This window comes from Oncorhynchus masou, unplaced genomic scaffold (genome assembly GCF_036934945.1).
Source record: "Oncorhynchus masou masou isolate Uvic2021 unplaced genomic scaffold, UVic_Omas_1.1 unplaced_scaffold_488, whole genome shotgun sequence".
NCBI classification, from domain to species: Eukaryota; Metazoa; Chordata; class Actinopteri; order Salmoniformes; family Salmonidae; genus Oncorhynchus; species Oncorhynchus masou.
This window is the reverse complement of record NW_027011276.1, coordinates 188,273-208,368: the sequence shown is the minus strand read 5'-3', so window position 1 is coordinate 208,368 and position 20,096 is coordinate 188,273. Positions and strand designations below refer to the sequence as shown.

General features: G+C 45.6%; 1 protein-coding gene across 1 annotated transcript; it reads left to right on the top strand.

The window, feature by feature from the left end:
• The first annotated feature begins 1,696 nt into the window (after positions 1 to 1,696).
• On the top strand, positions 1,697 to 18,131 carry LOC135535401 (high-affinity choline transporter 1-like). The gene is made up of 9 exons (XM_064962076.1): positions 1,697 to 1,969; positions 2,419 to 2,532; positions 3,494 to 3,649; positions 6,165 to 6,313; positions 7,172 to 7,315; positions 12,573 to 12,726; positions 13,582 to 13,799; positions 14,510 to 14,680; positions 17,161 to 18,131. Exons 1-9 carry the CDS (start codon positions 1,786 to 1,788, stop codon positions 17,518 to 17,520), a joined length of 1,650 nt encoding a protein of 549 aa, XP_064818148.1. The 5' UTR covers positions 1,697 to 1,785; the 3' UTR covers positions 17,521 to 18,131.
• Positions 18,132 to 20,096: the final 1,965 nt, after the last annotated feature.

The window sequence follows — 20,096 nt, the reverse complement described above, 5'->3', positions numbered from 1 at the left end:
ACAGCAACATTTTCTATCTGCCCCATGGCAAAATGTGTTGAGTTGCAGGAAATTAGCTTTAAAACAGCAACATTTTCTATCTGCAAAATGTGGCAAAATGTGCAACATTGAATTGTGGTCCTGAGACCACTCCTGTTTTTAACCTTCACATAGCAAAGAAACACGAGGACAACATCACATTTGAGTAGACTTTCCGGTAAATTCCACCAACTTCTATGCCTGTGAAAATGCATCTTTCAGCACCTCGCTCACAGTGCTCACTGCGCCCCAGGTGCTGTCGCTGCGTGAGTCATTGAAATAGAATGAATAGAAAGGGAGTCACCATTCATGTCAACGATAGCATTATAAGTGGACGTTGAGTTTACCAACGATTTATAATTGGGTGGTTTGAAGCCACCGTGCCTCCATCTTGGTAATCCCTCATTGTTGTAAAACTGTCATAGAAGCTATAGAAATGCATTTTTTTACGTCTACATTTACTTTTTATCACTTTATTCTATTACAGATACCTTAACCCGGCACAGCCGGAAGAGGAACTGGCCACCCCTCAGAGCCTGGGTCCTCTCTAGGTTTCTTCCTAGGTTTTTTAACCTTTCTAGGGAGTTTTTCAAAGCCGCCATTCTTCTACATCTGCATTGCTTGCTGTTTGGGGTTTTAGGCTGGGTTTCTGTACAGCACTTTGTGACATCGGTGGATGCAAAAATGATTGATTGATTGAGGTATACTTTAAAACTATATTATGTGAGCTAAACATTAAAATACAAAATAAAAAATACATTAATACATTTTCCTTAAAATATCATTGTTAGAGATTACTAAAGATACTGTCCCCACTACAACAACAAAAAATACTTAAATACATGTACATTTGTCCTTGAAACATTTTCTTGAAATACTGTAGAATTCTATTCATTCCTATGGAGGACTGCTCCTTCTGGGGAGTTCCAATATGGCCGACCGGTGGCTTCAAAGCCTCTCATTGGCCAATACATAGCATCAGCAATCCAGAGTTTATATACATAATTTGAGTGTAGTCATTGGAGCCAAGCAGGAAGTAAAAGCAGAACGTGTACCACAGGAGGCTGGTGGGAGGACCTATTGGAGGACAGGCTCATTGTAATGGCTGGAATGGAATACATGGAACCGAGTCAAACAAACAGTGTGTGTTCCATACCATTCCATTGATTCTTTTCCAGCCATTACAATGAGCCAATCCTCCTTAGATCCACCAGCCTCCTCTGAAGTGTACCCATCAAAATGTGCTGTGAATTGACCCTTCACTAAGCCCCGCCACCTTAGTTACTGTTGCTAACTCTGACAAGTTTTGTCTTTTATTTTCCCGTGAACATGGAGAAAAACATTGTGCTAACAGTAAGGGAACTCCCAAAAGAGGTACTGAGTAACTTTTGGTTTTGACACCATCCTATGACCTCTCCAGGTACAGACTGTCAGTATGAGGTGAGCCCCAGGCATGCTGTTTTATCATTTATTAAGGACTTCATGCTCTCCTTACTTCTTACTATTTATCTACCAATGACTTCATGCTCTCCTTACTTCTTACTATTTATCTACTAATCACCATATTCTTTCCTTACTGCTTTGAATGCCCTGCCCACTTCCCTTTACTCCTCCTCCACTGCGACCAATCAAGCCAGAAGTAGAAAAGAGCAGACGCTCTGAGCTATCCAACCAGGAACAAGACTATACTGCCACAACTACTGCAACTCAGTAGACAGAACTCCTGGCAGTCAGTGTTCTGTCTGGGAGTGTTCCCAGTGTTCCACCATGGTTCTGAACATTCCAGGTGTGGTTGCCATGGCAGTGTTCTATCTGCTGGTCCTGGGGACAGGTTTGTGGGCGGCACGGAAGTCCAGGGCTATGGAGAAGAAAAGTACGGGAGACAAGACAGAGATAACCTTACTGGGAGACAGGAATATCGGCCTGCTTGTGGGAATATTCACCATGACTGGTAGGTGAGGTGTGGCCATGTCTTTAGATCTGTGTAATGCTTTCCAACAATACTCACTGTTACTGTATTCACACTGTACCTTTCCAACTATACTCACTATTACTGTATTCACACTGTACCTGTACAACTATACTCACTGTTACTGTATTCACACTGTACTGTAGAGACAGTACAGATCATTCCTTACCTTTGGATAAACAGTGTGTGTGTGTGTGTGTGTGTGTGTGTGTGTGTGTGTGTGTGTGTGTGTGTGTGTGTGTGTGTGTGTGTGTGTGTGTGTGTGTGTGTGTGTGTGTGTGTGTGTGTGTGTGTGTGTGTGTGTGTGTGTGTGTGTGTGTGTGCGTGTGTGTGTGCGTGTGTGTGTATGTGTGTGTGTGTGTGTGTGTGTGTGTGTGTGTGTGTGTGTGTGTGTGTGTGTGTGTGTGTGTGTGTGTGTGTATGTCCTGCAGCTACGTGGGTTGGAGGAGGCTTTATCGTAGGGATAGCAGAGGTTGTCTATAACCCTAACCTGGGTCTGGTCTGGGCTTTCATGCCCCTACAGAGCTCCGTCTCCTTCATCATTGGTAAGACGCACACGCACACGCACACACACACACACACACACACACACACACACACACACACACACAAAGTTTAATATTTCACAATCAGAAGTAATCATTGAAAAATGAAAGAATATCAGTTTCCAATATTTAAAGTGGCGGAACGTTGTTGTCCTGAAACACAAATCCCAGTCTGTCGTTTTTAACTGACCTTCAATTCATTCAAATATTCTACACACCAAACCTTATCGGCTCTCTCTCTCTCTCTCTCTCTCTCCCCTCTTCCTCTCCACCCACTCTCTCTCTCACCCTCCTCTCCCCTTCTCTCTCTCTCTCCCTCTTCCTCTCCACCCACTCTCTCTCACCCTCCTCTCCCCTTCTCTCTCTCTCTCTCCCGCTTCTCCCCTCCCTCCACTCTCTCTCCCTCCTTTCTCACTTCCCCCTCTCTCTCCACCCCTCCCCCTCTCTCTCCCTCCCCTCTCACTCCCTCCCCTCTCTCCCCCCCCTCTCTCTCTCACTCCCCCTCTCTCTCTCCTCTCTCTCTCTCCACCCCTCACTCCCCCCCTCTCTCTCCCTCCCCTCTCTCCCCCTCCCTCCTCTCTCTCCCCCTCTCTCTATCACTCCCTCCTCTCTCTCCACCCCTCACTCCCCCTCTCTCTCTCTCCCTCCCCTCTCTCCCCCTCCCTCCTCTCTCTCCCCCTCTCTCTATCACTCCCCTCCTCTCTCTCCCACCCCTCACTCCCCCCCTCTCTCTCTCTCCCTCCCCTCACTCCCCCCCTCTCTCTCTATCACTCCCCTCCTCTCTCTCCCACCCCTCTCTCCCCCTCCTCTTTCACTCCCCCCCCTCACTCCCCCTCTCTCTCCCTCCCCCTCTCTCCCCCTCCCTCCTCTCTCTCCACCTCTCTCTATCACTCCCCTCCTCTCTCTCTCCACCCCCTCACCCCCCTCCCTCCCCACCCCCTCTCTCCCTCTTTTATCTCAGGTGGTATATTCTTTGCCAAGCCGATGAGGGAGAAGAAGTATGTTACTATGATGGATCCCTTCCAGATCAAGTATGGAAGAGCAGTGAGTGGAGCTCTGGTGTTCCCTGCCCTTGTAATGGATGCACTGTGGGTGGCCTGCACACTCGTCGGACTAGGTGATATGTACAACAAAACAACAGCAACAAACAAACAACTGTTTCAAAACACACAACACACATAATCAGTTGTAAACACAAAAGTACAAAATCACACGCTGCACACAAAACACACACAGAGTGCAGTTGAATCTCAACCAGGTCGGTTCTCAACCGGTCACTGTCTGGTGTTCCAAAGCAGGAGACACATTCCTCCCTGTTTCAAACAACTTCGACAAAAAGAGACACAAAAACACACAGTCATTCAGCCTCTAGCCAGTCTTGGACACCATCACATCTCTGTTGAAGTGTGTCAAGTCACTGGATCCATCCATAATGACACCCTGTTCTCTATATATTCCCAATGGGCCCCCGGTCCAAAGTAACGCTCTATATAAGGGAGAAGGTACCATTGTAGACACAGCCATTCTTTCCTGATGGACCTGTCAGGGTTGTCTTTATGTAGGTTCAACTCTTTAATTCACCCCTATTGGACCAGGTAAGGCGACTGAGAACACGTTCTCATTTGCAGCAACGACCTGGGGAATAGTTACAGGGGAGAGGAGGGGGATGAATGAGCCAATTGTAAACTGGGATTATTAGGTGACTGTGATGGTTTGAGGGACAGATTGGGGATTTAGCCAGGACACTGGGGTTAACACCCCTACTCTTGCGATAAGTGTCATGGGATCTTTAATGACCACAGAGAGTCAGGACACCTGTTTAATGGCCCATACGAAAGACACCCTACACAGGGAAATGTCCCCAATCACTGCCCTGGGGGATTGGGATATTTTTTTTAGACCAGAGGAAAGAGTGCCTCCTACTGGCCCTCCAACACCACTTCCAGCAGCATCTGGTCTCCCATCCAGGAACTGACCAGGACCAACCCCGCTTAGTTTCAGAAGCAAGCCAGCAGTGGTATGTAGGGTGGTATGCTGCTGGCAAAACTTGGTGAGATGCTGGACCCAGGTCGGTTCTAGGTAGAGTAACCTGGGGAATAGTTACACAACGCCCCAGCTTGGTGAGATGCTGGACCCAGGTCGGTTCTAGGTAGAGTAACCTGGGGAATAGTTACACAACGCCCCAGCTTGGTGAGATGCTGGACCCAGGTCGGTTCTAGGTAGAGTAACCTGGGGAATAGTTACACAACGCCCCAGCTTGGTGAGATGCTGGACCCAGGTCGGTTCTAGGTAGAGTAACCTGGGGAATAGTTACACAACGCCCCAGCTTGGTGAGATGCTGGACCCAGGTCGGTTCTAGGTAGAGTAACCTGGGGAATAGTTACACAACGCCCCAGCTTGGTGAGATGCTGGACCCAGGTCGGTTCTAGGTAGAGTAACCTGGGGAATAGTTACACAACGCCCCAGCTTGGTGAGATGCTGGACCCAGGTCGGTTCTAGGTAGAGTAACCTGGGGAATAGTTACACAACGCCCCAGCTTGGTGAGATGCTGGACCCAGGTCGGTTCTAGGTAGAGTAACCTGGGGAATAGTTACACAACGCCCCAGCTTGGTGAGATGCTGGACCCAGGTCGGTTCTAGACAGAGTAACCTGGGGAATAGTTACACAACGCCCCAGCTTGGTGAGATGCTGGACCCAGGTCGGTTCTAGACAGAGTAACCTGGGGAATAGTTACACAACGCCCCAGCTTGGTGAGATGCTGGACCCAGGTCGGTTCTAGGTAGAGTAACCTGGGGAATAGTTACTCAACGCCCAGCTTGGTGAGATGCTGGACCCAGGTCGGTTCTAGGTAGAGTAACCTGGGGAATAGTTACACAACGCCCCAGCTTGGTGAGATGCTGGACCCAGGTCGGTTCTAGGTAGAGTAACCTGGGGAATAGTTACACAACGCCCCAGCTTGGTGAGATGCTGGACCCAGGTCGGTTCTAGGTAGAGTAACCTGGGGAATAGTTACACAACGCCCCAACTTGGTGAGATGCTGGACCCAGGTCGGTTCTAGACAGAGTAACCTGGGGAATAGTTACACAACGCCCCAACTTGGTGAGATGCTGGACCCAGGTCGGTTCTAGACAGAGTAACCTGGGGAATAGTTACACAATGCCCCAGCTTGGTGAGATGCAAATTTGTTCTAGATGGAGTAATTTGATCAGGGAGGGGAAACAGGTCAGGTGGGTTTTTTAATAACCACTTGTTGAAACTCAGTCATGCTCATTCTAGCTGGCGTGTGAAGAATGTTGCTTGTTACTTCAAGGCCACCTTGGGGCTGCAGGGTAGACTAGTGGTTAGAGCATTGGACCAGTACCCAGAAGGTTGTGAGTTCAAACCCCCAAGCTGACAAGGTACAAATCTGTCGTTCTACCCCTGAACAGGCTGTCATTGAAAGTCAGATTTTGTTCTCAACTGACTTGCCTAGTTAAATAAAGGTAAAATAAAAAGCAGGGCTCTTCACACTTCCAGTACAACGGCGAGGCACCAACTCAGTTTGACCTGGTTTTACAGTTTTTTTCTGTGGTGCCACAAAACTGTGTTAGCCCGCTGAACTAAAAGTGTGTGTGTGTGTGTGTGTGTTGCAGGTGGCACCATGAGTGTGATTCTGGACCTGCCCTACTCCTACTCTGTGGTGATTTCTGCAGTGGTGGCCATCATCTACACTCTACTGGGAGGACTCTACTCTGTAGCCTACACCGACGTCATCCAGCTCATCCTCATCTTCCTCAGTCTGGTGAGTGACATGAGGCCATTTTGAATCCAATCCAGTCTGGTGAGTGACAGGCGGCCGATTTGAATCTAATCCAGTCTGGTGAGGGACAGGCGGCCATTTTGAATCCAATCCAGTCTGGTGAGTGACAGGCGGCCATTTTGAATCTAAACCAGTCTGGTGAGGGACAGGCGGCCATTTTGAATCTAAACCAGTCTGGTGAGTGACAGGCGGCCGATTTGAATCTAATCCAGTCTGGTGAGGGACAGGCGGCCATTTTGAATCCAATCCAGTCTGGTGAGTGACAGGCGGCCATTTTGAATCTAAACCAGTCTGGTGAGTGACATGCGGCCATTTTGAATCTAAACCAGTCTGGTGAGTGACAGACGGCCATTTTGAATCTAAACCAGTCTGGTGAGTGACATGCGGCCATTTTGAATCTAAACCAGTCTGGTGAGTGACAGGCGGCCATTTTGAATCTAAACCAGTCTGGTGAGTGACAGGCGGCCATTTTGAATCTAAACCAGTCTGGTGAGTGACAGGCGGCCATTTTGAATCTAAACCAGTCTGGTGAGTGTAAGGCCGTGGAAACATTGTCCAAGTATTTTGGATGGAGCCAACACCTTTTTCAATAGGAGTGATCTGTTGTCGGATGATTGACAACGGAGATGATTGCCCAACAAAAAATACACAAACGGTCTGTCTTTTAACGGATGGATCTCATCTGAACATAGTTGACTACAGATGTACTTTTGATGGACGAAAACAGAAAATGATCATTATCATATACAATTTAATGTATGTTCATGTGTCTCATTGTGGCTGCACCCGAAGACAGGAGTTAATCATTTTTAATTTGGGCTTTTCTGTCTCTGCTGCCAGTGGCTGTGTGTCCCATTCCTCATGTCCAACCCAGTGGTGGGTGACATCACCCAGACAGCGTTCAACCACACCTACCAGGCCCCCTGGCTGGGACACATGGAGAAGGGGAAGGTCTTCAAGTGGGTTGATGACTTCTTATTGGTGGTGAGATCAACTGATTCATTCATTGATGGATGGATGATTAATTTGTTAATGCGTTACATGAGTCAGAGAAGTTAGATAAGGGTTGAATAAGCATTTGATAAGTACAAAATATGCTTACTATTCTACATTACAGTCATATCACCAGTTACATTACAGTCATATCACCAGTCTCTCTCCTCTCCTCTACATTACAGTCATATCACCAGTCTCTCTCCTCTCCTCTACATTACAGTCATATCACCAGTCTCTCTCCTCTCCTCTACATTACAGTCATATCACCAGTCTCTCTCCTCTCCTCTACATTACAGTCATATCACTCAGTCTCCTCTACATTACAGTCATATCACCAGTCTCTCCTCTACATTACAGTCATATCACCAGTCTCTCTCCTCTCCTCTACATTACAGTCATATCACCAGTCTCTCCTCTCTACATTACAGTCATATCACAGTCATATCACCAGTCTCTCCCTCTCCTCTACATTACAGTCATATCACCAGTCTCTCCCTCTCATCTCAAATCACAGTCTCTCCTCTACATTACAGTCATATCACCAGTCTCTCTCCTCTCCTCTACATTACAGTCATATCACCAGTCTCTCCCTCTCCTCTACATTACAGTCATATCACCAGTCTCTCCTCTCCTCTACATTACAGTCATATCACCAGTCTCTCTCCTCTCCATTACAGTCATATCACCAGTCTCTCCTCTACATTACAGTCATATCACCAGTCTCTCCTCTCCTCTACATTACAGTCATATCACCAGTCTCTCTCCTCTCCATTACAGTCACATTCTCTCCTCTCCTCTACATTACAGTCATATCACCAGTCTCTCCTCTACATTACAGTCATATCACCAGTCTCTCCTCTCCATTACAGTCACATTACAGTCATATCACCAGTCTCTCTCCTCTCCTCTACATTACAGTCATATCACCAGTCTCTCCTCTCCTCTACATTACAGTCATATCACCAGTCTCTCCTCTCCTCTACATTACAGTCATATCACCAGTCTCTCTCCTCTCCTCTACATTACAGTCATATCACCAGTCTCTCTCCTCTCATTACAGTCATATCACATTACAGTCATATCACCAGTCTCTCTCCTCTCCTCTACATTACAGTCATATCACCAGTCTCTCTCCTCTCCTCTACATTACAGTCATATCACCAGTCTCTCTCCTCTCCTCTACATTATCATATCACCAGTCTCTCCTCTCCATTACATTACAGTCATTATCACCAGTCTCTCTCCTCTCCTCTACATTACATGTCATATCACCAGTCTCTCCTCTCCTCTACATTACAGTCATATCACATTACAGTCATATCTCCAGTCTCCTCTCTCCTCATTACAGTCATATCACCAGTCTCATTACAGTCATATCACCAGTCTCTCTCTCCCTCTACATTACAGTCATATCACCAGTCTCTCCTCTCCTCTCTCTCTCCTCTCCTCTACATTACAGTCATATCACCAGTCATATCACCAGTCTCTCCTCTCCTCTACATTACAGTCATATCACCAGTCTCTCTCCTCTCCTCTATTACAGTCAGTCATTACAGTCATATCACCAGTCTCTCTCCTCTCCTCTACATTACAGTCATATCACCAGTCTCTCCTCCTCTCATTACAGTCATATCACCAGTCTCATTACAGTCATATCACCAGTCTCTCTCCTCTACATTACAGTCATATCACCAGTCTCTCCTCTCCTCTACATTACAGTCATATCACCAGTCTCTCCTCCTACATTACAGTCATATCACCAGTGCTCTCTCCTCTCCTCTACATTACAGTCATATCACCAGTCTCTCCTCTCCTCTACATTACAGTCATATCACCAGTCTCTCTCTCCTCTCCTCTACATTACAGTCTACATTACATTACAGTCATATCACCAGTCTCTCTCTCTCCTCTCATTACAGTCATATCATCTACAGTCATATCACCAGTCTCTCTCTCCTCTACATTACAGTCATATCACCAGTCTCTCCTCTACATTACAGTCATATCACCAGTCTCTCCCTCTCCTCTACATTACAGTCATATCACCAGTCTCTCTCTCCTCTCATCTACATTATCAGTCTCTCCTCTCCTCTATATCACACAGTCTCTCTCTCTCCTCTACATTACAGTCATATCACCAGTCTCTCCTCTCCATTACAGTCATATCACCAGTCTCTCCTCTCCTCTACATTACAGTCATATCACCAGTCTCTCTCCTCTACATTACAGTCATATCACCAGTCTCTCTCCTCTTCATTACAGTCATATCACCAGTCTCTCTCCTCTACATTACAGTCATATCACCAGTCTCTCCTCTCCTCTCCATTACAGTCATATCAACAGTCTTTCTCCTCTCCTCTACATTACAGTCATATCACCAGTCTTTCTCCTCTCCTCTACATTACAGTCATATCACCAGTCTCTCCTCTCCATTACAGTCACAGTCTCTCCTCTATATCATATCACCAGTCTCTCCTCTCCTCTACATTACAGTCATATCACCAGTCTCTCTCTCCTCTACATTACAGTCATATCACCAGTCTCTCCAGTCTCTCCTCTACATTACAGTCATATCACCAGTCTCTCCTCTACATTACAGTCATATCACCAGTCTCTCCTCTCCTCTACATTACAGTCATATCACCAGTCTCTCCTCTCCTCTACATTACAGTCCACCAGTCTATATATCACCAGTCTCTCTCTCTCCTCTACATTACAGTCATATCACCAGTCTCTCCCTCTCCTCTACATTACAGTCATCACCAGTCTCTCCTCTACATTACAGTCATATCACCAGTCTCTCCTCTCCTCTACATTACAGTCATATCACCAGTCTCTCCTCTCCTCTACATTACAGTCATATCACCAGTCTCTCCTCTCCTCTACATTACAGTCATATCACCAGTCTCTCCTCTCCTCTACATTACATTATCAGTCTCTCCTCTCCTCTATTATCATATCACAGTCTCTCTCCTCTCCTCTACATTACAGTCATATCACCAGTCTCTCTCTCCTCTACATTACAGTCATATCACCAGTCTCTCTCCTCTCCTCTACATTACAGTCATATCACCAGTCATTACAGTCACACCAGTCTCTCTCCTCTCTCTACATTACAGTCATATCACCAGTTACAGTCATATCACCAGTCTCTCCTCTCCTCTACATTACAGTCATATCACCAGTCTCTCTCTCTCCTCTACATTACAGTCATATCACCAGTCTCCTCTACATTACAGTCATATCACCAGTCTCTCTCCTCTCCTCTACATTACAGTCATATCACCAGTTCTCTCCTCTCCAGTCATATCTCTCTCCTCTACATTACAGTCATATCACCAGTCTCTCTCCTCTCCTCTACATTACAGTCATATCACCAGTCCTCCTCTCCATTACTACATTACAGTCATATCACCAGTCTCTCTCTCCTCTCTCATTACAGTCATATCACCAGTCTCTCCTCTACATTACAGTCATATCACCAGTCTCTCCTCTCCTCTACATTACAGTCATATCACCAGTCTCTCTCTCTCCTCTCTCCTCTACATTACACAGTCATTACAGTCACACAGTCTCTCTCCTCTCCTCTACATTACAGTCATATCACCAGTCTCTCCTCTCCTCTACATTACAGTCATATCACCAGTCTCTCTCCTCTCCATTACAGTCATATCACCAGTCTCTCCTCTACATTACAGTCATATCACCAGTCTCTCCTCTCCTCTACATTACAGTCATATCACCAGTCTCTCCTCTCCTCTACATTACAGTCATATCACCAGTCTCTCTCCTCTCCTCTACATTACAGTCATATCACCAGTCTCTCCTCTCCTCTACATTACAGTCATATCACCAGTCTCTCTCCTCTCCTCTACATTACAGTCATATCACCAGTCTCTCCTCTACATTACAGTCATATCACCAGTCTCTCCTCTACATTACAGTCATATCACCAGTCTCTCTCCTCTCCTCTACATTACAGTCATATCACCAGTCTCCTCTCCTCTACATTACAGTCATATCACCAGGTCATATCACCAGTCTCTCTCCTCTCCTCTACATTACAGTCATATCACCAGTCTCTCCTCTCCTCTACATTACAGTCATATCACCAGTCTCTCTCTCTCCTCTACATTACAGTCATATCACCAGTCTCTCTCCCCCTACATTACAGTCCTCTCTCTCCCCTACATTACAGTCATATCACCAGTCTCTCTCCTCTACATTACAGTCATTTCACCAGTCTCTCTCTCCTCTACATTACAGTCATATCACCAGTCTCTCTCCTCTCCTCTACATTACAGTCATATCACCAGTCTCTCCTCTACATTACAGTCATATCACCAGTCTCTACATTACAGTCATATCACCAGTCTCTACATTACAGTCATATCACCAGTCTCTCCTCTCCTCTACATTACAGTCATATCACCAGTCTTTCCTCTACATTACAGTCATATCACTATTCTCTTCAAACTTCCAACCATTTCTTTTCTCTACTGCTCAAAACTCTTTGCTCCACCTTGATAAGGAGGAATCAATATGCAATACACTCGTTTATTACAAATCGTGTCAAAACTTTGAGTGAAGTTCAGTTGTGTAATAGCAAAAGAGACTCAACAGCTGATATTCAAGTATTTTTCCAGTAACATGACACAGCACTTTCCACGAACGCTTTCACCCTCATTAAGGACATGGTCTTGTGTTAACCATGACCCAGGAGTTTCTACAATCTCAACCAGTGTTGGCACCATCCTATCTTGTTGTTGTTAGGCCATGCAGCCTATCTGTGGTTTCCAGTCTCAAGCTTTCTAACAGAAAGTCCCCCAAAAAACCACAAACAGCCCTTTCCTCGACCTCACCATGACTCTACAATACAAAAAACATCCTGGAGACTCAAGGCCTCATTCTACTTCTCCTTAAACAACACAAACATAACTTGTTAATGTAAGTCATTTAACAGGGACTCTTATCCAGAGGGACTTACAGGAGCCGTAAGGGCTAAGTCCCTTGCTCAAGGGCACCTCGGCAGATGTATCACCTCGTCTGCTCAGGGATTCAAACCTTAACAGCGATTCTACCTGCCACCATTTCACAATCTAACAACCTCCTTTATGTTCTTGTCATCCTCCTTGTCATCTTCCCTTTCTCCTCGGTCTCCTTATCCTCCCCCTCCTCTTCTCCCTCCCTCCCTCCCTCATCTCCTCTCCTCCCCTCTCTCCTCCCCTCCCCTCCCCTCTCTCAGGCGTTGGGTAGCTTGTCTTTCCAATGTTTCCACCAGAGGACGCTTTCTGCCTCCTCCTCGTTTAACGCCCAGGTCACCTGCTTCGCGGCTGCTGCCATGGTCCTCATCCTGGGGATCCCCTCTGTCCTGGTCGGGGCTGTGGCCGCTTCCACAGGTAATAAAGAACAAAAAGGTTTTCCAATCCCAGAGCGGACAAGGTGAATAATCTGTTGTTGTGCCCTTGTGCAAGGCACTTAAATTCTTATTGCTCCAGGGGTGTCAGTAAAATGGTCGTCTCTGACCCCAACTCTCCGCCGGCGTCTCGGGGGGACTTGGGATATGTAGATAAAAATACATTTTATTTTTTATTTCACCTTTATTTAACGAGGTAGCCTAGTTGAGAACAAGTTCTCATTTACAACTGCGACCTGACCAAGATAAAGCAAAGCAGAGCAACACAAACAACAACAGAGTTACACATGGAATAAACAAAACATACAGTCAATAATACAATAGAAAAAGTCTGTATACAGTGTGAGCAAATGAGGCAGGATAAGGGAGGTAAGGCAATAAATAGGCCATAGTGGCGAAATATTGACAATATAGCAATTAAACACATGTTCTCTTGTTCAAGAATAATGGACAAATATAAGCACCTCCAAGTTAACATTATGAAAGGGGTAATAAAGTTTCAGAGAAGAAGAGTTGTGTGTCGTTGACTGGTTTGCCTGTTATCTGATGTCCGTATACTGCTCCTATCATCTACCTCACATCATGAACCATAACACACTCCAGTCTAGTGGCAGTGTCCTGGTGTCGTGGCTAGAGTGCATGTCTGTTATTACTCTCTGTGGAGCACGAGATCCCTTGAATACACCTGGTTTCCCTGCAGCTCACATGAGCTGATTGTCAAAATGAAAGAATTTAAATAACTCATACACAGCGTACTTGTGTTTGTGCTTTTAGACTTCATCAAAGTGCGATTGTCAAAATGAGCAAACTTCATTGACACTTCCTGGTGTGTCTCCAGACTGGAACCTGACATCGTATGGGTCTCCGTCTCCGTATGAGCGCAACGAGACGGGATTGGTGCTCCCCATCGCCCTGCAGCACCTGGCTCCGCCCTACGTGTCCGTCATCGGCATCGGGGCCATCGCCGCCGCAGTGATGTCATCCGTGGACTCTGGCCTGCTCAGCTCCGCCTCCATGTTCTCCTCCAACATCTACAAGAACATCATTCGGAAGCAGGTGAAGATTTGGCTGCAGGCTTTCGTTCTATCCCATCACTTACACCTCGTTATAATAAATCTGTGTGTGACTAGATACTCAATACAGTAGAGGTGACTAAGGAATGTAGGTCTGTTATCCCAGACACTGATTAATTAACCTACTAGTCCAGATCTGAAACACATTCTCAATGGAGATAATCCATTGTGTTCATTAGTCCTTTTCTAGGTCATAGGTCATGTATCAGAAAATCACCACTAAATCCATAAATAAGTGTGTTTTTTTTCAATTTCATCAATTTTTGGGACATTGGCAAGACATTTTTCAATTCACATTTGAAAACATTGCATTTGGTTCTATAGTGCAATAGATTTTTGGGACATATAGCCTAACTCCGTGCTCCCTCTTGTGACTTATCTGAGTATTACACCACAGGGCTTTTCAAGCTCTTCTGACTTCTCTGAGTATTGCACCACAGGGCTGTTCAAGCTCTTCTGACTAATTATAACTGCTGTGCCTCCATCTTGGATCTGTCCTGACCACTGTGCCTCCGTCTTGGATCTGTCCTGACCACTGTGCCTCCATCTTTGATTTGTCCTGACCACTGTGCCTCCATCTTGGATCTGTCCTGCCCACTCTGCCTCCATCTTTGATCTGTCCTGACCACTGTGCCTCCATCTTTGATTTGTCCTGACCACTGTGCCTCCATCTGGTGTCTATCTCTCCTCTAGGCCTCCGACAGGGAGATACAGTGGGTGATCCGTGTGTCGGTGGTGGTGGTGGGGCTGTGTGGGATGGCCCTCACTCTCCTCCACAACAGTACCTTTGCCCTGTGGATCCTGGCGTCTGATCTCTCCTACACCATCATCTTCCCTCAGCTCATCTGCGTCCTCTTCTTCCAGGTGTGTGTGTGTGTGTGTGTGTGTGTGTGTGTGTGTGTGTGTGTGTGTGTGTGTGTGTGTGTGTGTGTGTAACATGCAGAGGTGATATTGTGTGGGCCTTATCTTTTCCCTGCATCACAAACATGGTGGTGTGTCACTAGCCTGAGTGCCAGTCTGTTTGTGATGTCGTCATGCCAACTCACTCATCATCATGCCAAATGGTCGGCTTGACAACTACAGCAATGGAGATGGCAAACCGGCCCTAGCCACAAAGCGTCTCAGAGTAGGAGTACTGATCTAGGATCAGGCCCCAACCTGTCCATATCACCTTATTCATTATGATCAGGTCCCAACCTGTCCATATCTAAATCATTATGATCTAGGATCAGGTCCCAACCTGTCCATATCTAAATCATTATGATCTGGGATCAGGTTCCTACCTGTCCATATCATCTCATTCATTATGAACTAAAAGGCTAAACTGATCCTAGATCAGAACTCTTACTCAGAGAGGCTTTGTGGATACAGGCCCAGGTTATAATTCGTCTGGCTACCCAGAGTCCTTGCTCCAGCCAAACGCTAGGCCACACCCACAGACGTTAGTTTCTTCTCCACAATGAGTCTGGATCTGAGTACCTCACCGATTCTTCACCGAATGTGAACACATTTAGGGCCGTCTGATTGGTCCAGAAACCGATGGGTTGGACGAGAACCAAAACACATGTGGGTAAAACAGCGGTTTGAAAATGTGTAATTGGCTTTGATACTTTGATTAGTTATTTTACTGCTGGTCTTTAATTATTTGTTACTTTTATTTCTTTACTTTAAAAACAAAACTGCATTATTGGTTAAAACTTCTTAGGGCTGCAATCCCGTTAACGGGATCGATATGACAACAGCCAGTGAAAGTGCAGGGCGCCAAAATCAAACAACAGAAAACTCATAATTAAAATTCCTCAAACATACAAATATTTCACACCATTTTAAAGATACACTTCTTCTTAATCCCACCACAGTGTCCGATTTCAAAAAGGCTTTACAGCGAAAGCACCACAAACGATTATGTTAGGTCACCGCAAAATAACAGAAAACTGTCCTTTTTCCAGCCAAAGACAGGAGTCACAAAAATCAGAAATAGAGATACAATTAATCACTAACCTTTGATGATCTTCTTCAGATGACACTCATAGGACTTCATGTTACACAATACATATTTGTTTTGTTCGATAAAGTTCATATTTATATCCAAAAACCTCAGTTTACATTGACACCATGTTCAGAAATGCCTCTAAAATATCCAGAGAAATTGCAGAGCCACATCAAATAACAGAAATACTCATCATAAACTTTGATGAAAGATACATGTTTTACAAAGAATTAAAGATAAACTTGTTCCTAATACAACCGCTGTGTCAGATTTCAAAAAAGCTTTACGGCAAAAGTACAATATTCAATAGTCTGAGAACAGCGTTCAGCCACCAAAGCCAGTCATACAGTTACCCGCCAAATTGGAGTCAACAAAAGTCATAAATAGCATTATAAATCTTCACTTACCTTTGCTGATCTTTGTCGGAATGCACTCCCAGGACTCCCACTTCCAGAAGAATTGTTTGTTTTGTTCGATAAAGTCCATCATTTATGTCCTAATAGCTACTTTTGGTAGCGTGTTTGGAAAACAAATCCAAAGTCAAGAAGCGTGGTCACTAAAAGCAGACAAAATGTCAAAAAGTTCCGTAACAGTCAGTAGAAACATGTCAAACGATGTATTGAATCAATCTGTAGGATGTTTTTAACATAAATCTTCAATAATGTTCCTCCCAGAGAATTCCATTGTCTTCAGAAGTGCGATGCAACAGAGCTTCCTCTCACATGAACGCGCATGGTCAGCTCATGATAGAGCTTTACTCATTCCCCTCTCCTTCACCCCACTTCACAGTAAACGCATCGGACAAGGTTCTAAAGACTGTTGACATCTAGTGGAAGACGTAGGAAGTGCAAACTGACCCATATCCCACTGTGTATTCAATAGGCGATGAGTTGAAAACCTACAAACCTCAGATTTCCCACTTCCTGGTTGGATTTTTTTCTCAGGTTTTTGCCTGCCATAAGAGTTCTGTAATACTCACAGACATCATTCAAACAGTTTTAGAAACTTCAGGGTGTTGTCTATCCAATACTAATAATAAGATGCATATATTAGCAACTGGGCCTGAGGAGCAGGCAGTTTACTCTGGGCACCTTTTCATCCAAGCTACTCAATACTGCCCCTGCAGTAAGTAAGCATTTCAATGAATTCGGCGCATGTGACAAATACAATTTGATTTGATCCAATCGCTGATGAACATGTTTTGCACAATGCTCCTCATTGCCCCTCGTCCCCACAAACGACCTCAACGATGGCACTGAAACTAAAGTATGTAGGAAACGACAGAGCAGAAAAATAAGTTAGTGTGAGGCTAGAATATCACTTCTTCAAAACAAATCTCTTCATCTTCCAACAGGTCTCCAACGGCTATGGAGCCGTGGTGGGATACCTCGTAGGGGGCCTGATGAGACTCCTCTGTGGGGAGCCCATCTTCAACCTCGCCCCTGTCCTCCACTTCCCTGGATGCACCCTGGAGGACGGCGTCTATGTCCAGCGCTCCCCCATCAGGACCATATGTATGCTTCTTGCCCTGGCGGCCATCTTGGTTTTCTCCTGGCTGGCTCAGCTGATGTTCAATAAGGTCTGGTTGCCCGAGAGGTGGGATGTGTTCCAGGTAAAGTGCCAGACTTTGCCACTTGGTGGCGCCAGGGAGATGAAAGAGAAGGAGGAGGATGGTGCAGTCTCTGAGCCAATGCTTGACACCACAAAGTGTTAACGTTTTGATCTACCTACTTTTACAGGCCGGTTTCCCAGATACTTCCCTGGACTACAAAGCACTTTGATTTTTTATGTGTGCATATTTTTTGTTTATTGGACAAGATAGAGAAAGGAAAGATCTATTGCACATCCAAACCATTCTAAAGAAGGCTATTTAAAATCGATTGTGTAGCTCAATTAAGTTACTTTATATGATTTGAACATAAAGCGTGAAAAAGGCTGTAACATCGGTACCACTGACTTGCATTGCATTTGTTCCACAAAAGCATGGATTGCGGTCATACCTTGTCCATAGGCTGATTACAGGGGAAGGCAATCAAATCCTATTATGTCATTTGGGTGAACTCTCTCTTTAGTCTAGGAGTAGGCTTAATGATCTGTGTCTGGGAAACTTCATTACCTCATCCCCCAGACTAACCTCATCCCCACCAGATTACCTCATCCCCACCAGATTACCTCATCCCCACCAGATTACATCATCCCCAGACTACCTCATCCCCACCAGATTACCTCATCCCTACCAGATTACCTCATCCCTACCAGATTACCTCATCCCTACCAGATTACATCATCCCCAGACTAACCTCATCCCCACCAGATTACCTCATCCCTACCAGATTACCTCATCCCCAGACTACCTCATCCCCAGACTACCTCATCCCTACCAGATTACCTCATCCCCACCAGATTACATCATCCCCAGACTACCTCATCCCCACCAGATTACCTCATCACCACCAGATTACCTCAGCACCAGACTACCTTATCCCCACCAGATTATCTCATCCCCACCAGATTACATCATCCCCAGACGACCTCATCTCCACCAGATTACCTCATCCCCACCAGACTAACCTCATCCCCACCAGACTAACCTCATCCCCACCAGACTAACCTCATCCCCACCAGACTAACCTCATCCCCACCAGACTAACCTCATCCCCACCAGACTAACCTCATCCCCACCAGACTAACCTCATCCCCACCAGACTACCTCATCCCCACCAGACTACCTCATCCCCACCAGACTACCTCATCCCCACCAGACTACCTCATCCCCACCAGACTACCTCATCCCCACCAGACTAACCTCATCCCCACCAGACTAACCTCATCCCCACCAGACTAACCTCATCCCCACCAGATTACCTCATCCCCACCAGATTACCTCATCCCCAATCCTAACCGGGGCCATAAAGAGGTGAAACTCAGATCAGACCTCTTATCAGTGGTTATTTAGAGGCAATTTCTAGCCTACCTACTCCTCATATCATACTGAAAGTCATGTGATGCTCACTTGAGAGGATCTTGGTGATAACATTTTATATACACTTTGATATAAACAATTTCCTTTCCTATTCTAAGTTAAAATGGTCATGGTGAATTGATTTGCAAGCCTTGTTGTGAAAATGTCTCTTTTTCTCAATTTGGGGAAACTGTTTTTTTACATCTTCACTGTTGTTGTAAAGACATCATCTATGGTTTAAAGGGTTGGATGATTCAGCGTCACTTGAAGAACAAGGAGCTCCAGGAAAGCCTAGGCCCACTAGGAGGGAGGGGTATACTACCCCATTATACTAGTAGGGGGGTATACTACCCCATTATACTAGTAGGAGGGGGTATACTACCCCATTATACTAGTAGGGAGGGGTATACTACCCCATTATACTAGTAGGGGGGGTATACTACCCCATTATACTAGTGGGGGGGTATACTACCCCATTATACTAGTAGGGGGGGTATACTACCCCATTATACTAGGAGGGGGGTATACTACCCCATTATACTAGTAGGGGGGTATACTAACCCATTATATAAACAGTGGGGGTATACTACCCCATTATACTAGTAGGGGGTATACTACCCCATTATACTAGTAGGGGGTATACTACCCCATTATACTAGTTTGGGGGGGTATACTACCCCATTATACTAGTTGGGGGTATACTACCCCATTATACTAGTAGGGGGGTATACTACCCCATTATACTAGTAGGGAGGTATACTACCCATTATACTAGTAAGGGGGTATACTAACCCATTATACTAGTGGGGGGTATACTACCCCATTATACTAGTAGGGGGGTATACTACCCCATTATACTAGGGAGGGGTATACTACCCCATTATACTAGTAAGGGGGGTATACTAACCCATTATACTAGTGGGGGTATACTACCCCATTATACTAGGAGGGGGGTATACTACCCCATTATACTAGTAGGGGGGGTATACTACCCCATTATACTAGTGGGGGTATACTACCCCATTATACTAGTAGGGGGGGTATACTACCCCATTATACTAGGAGGGGGGGTATACTACCCCATTATACTAGGAGGGGGTATACTACCCCATTATATTAGGAGGGGGTATACTACCCCATTATACTAGGAGGGGGGTATACTACCCCATTATACTAGGACGGGGGTATACTACCCCATTATACTAGTAGGGGGGATAAACTACCCCATTACACTAGTATGGGGGTATACTACACCATTATACTAGTAGGGGGGGTATACTACCCCATTATACTAGTAGAGGGGGGTATACTACCCCATTATACTAGTA

What these genes read in the sequence shown, in the direction of transcription:
- LOC135535401 (XM_064962076.1), top strand. Translation starts at nt 1,786, where the DNA reads ATGGTTCTGAACATTCCAGGTGTGGTTGCCATGGCAGTGTTCTATCTG. An exon ending in TCCTCATCTTCCTCAGTCTG is followed by an intron (nt 6,314 to 7,171) that starts GTGAGTGACATG and finishes CTCTGCTGCCAG; the next exon opens with TGGCTGTGTGTCCCATTCCT. An exon ending in AGAACATCATTCGGAAGCAG is followed by an intron (nt 13,800 to 14,509) that starts GTGAAGATTTGG and finishes TCTCTCCTCTAG; the next exon opens with GCCTCCGACAGGGAGATACA.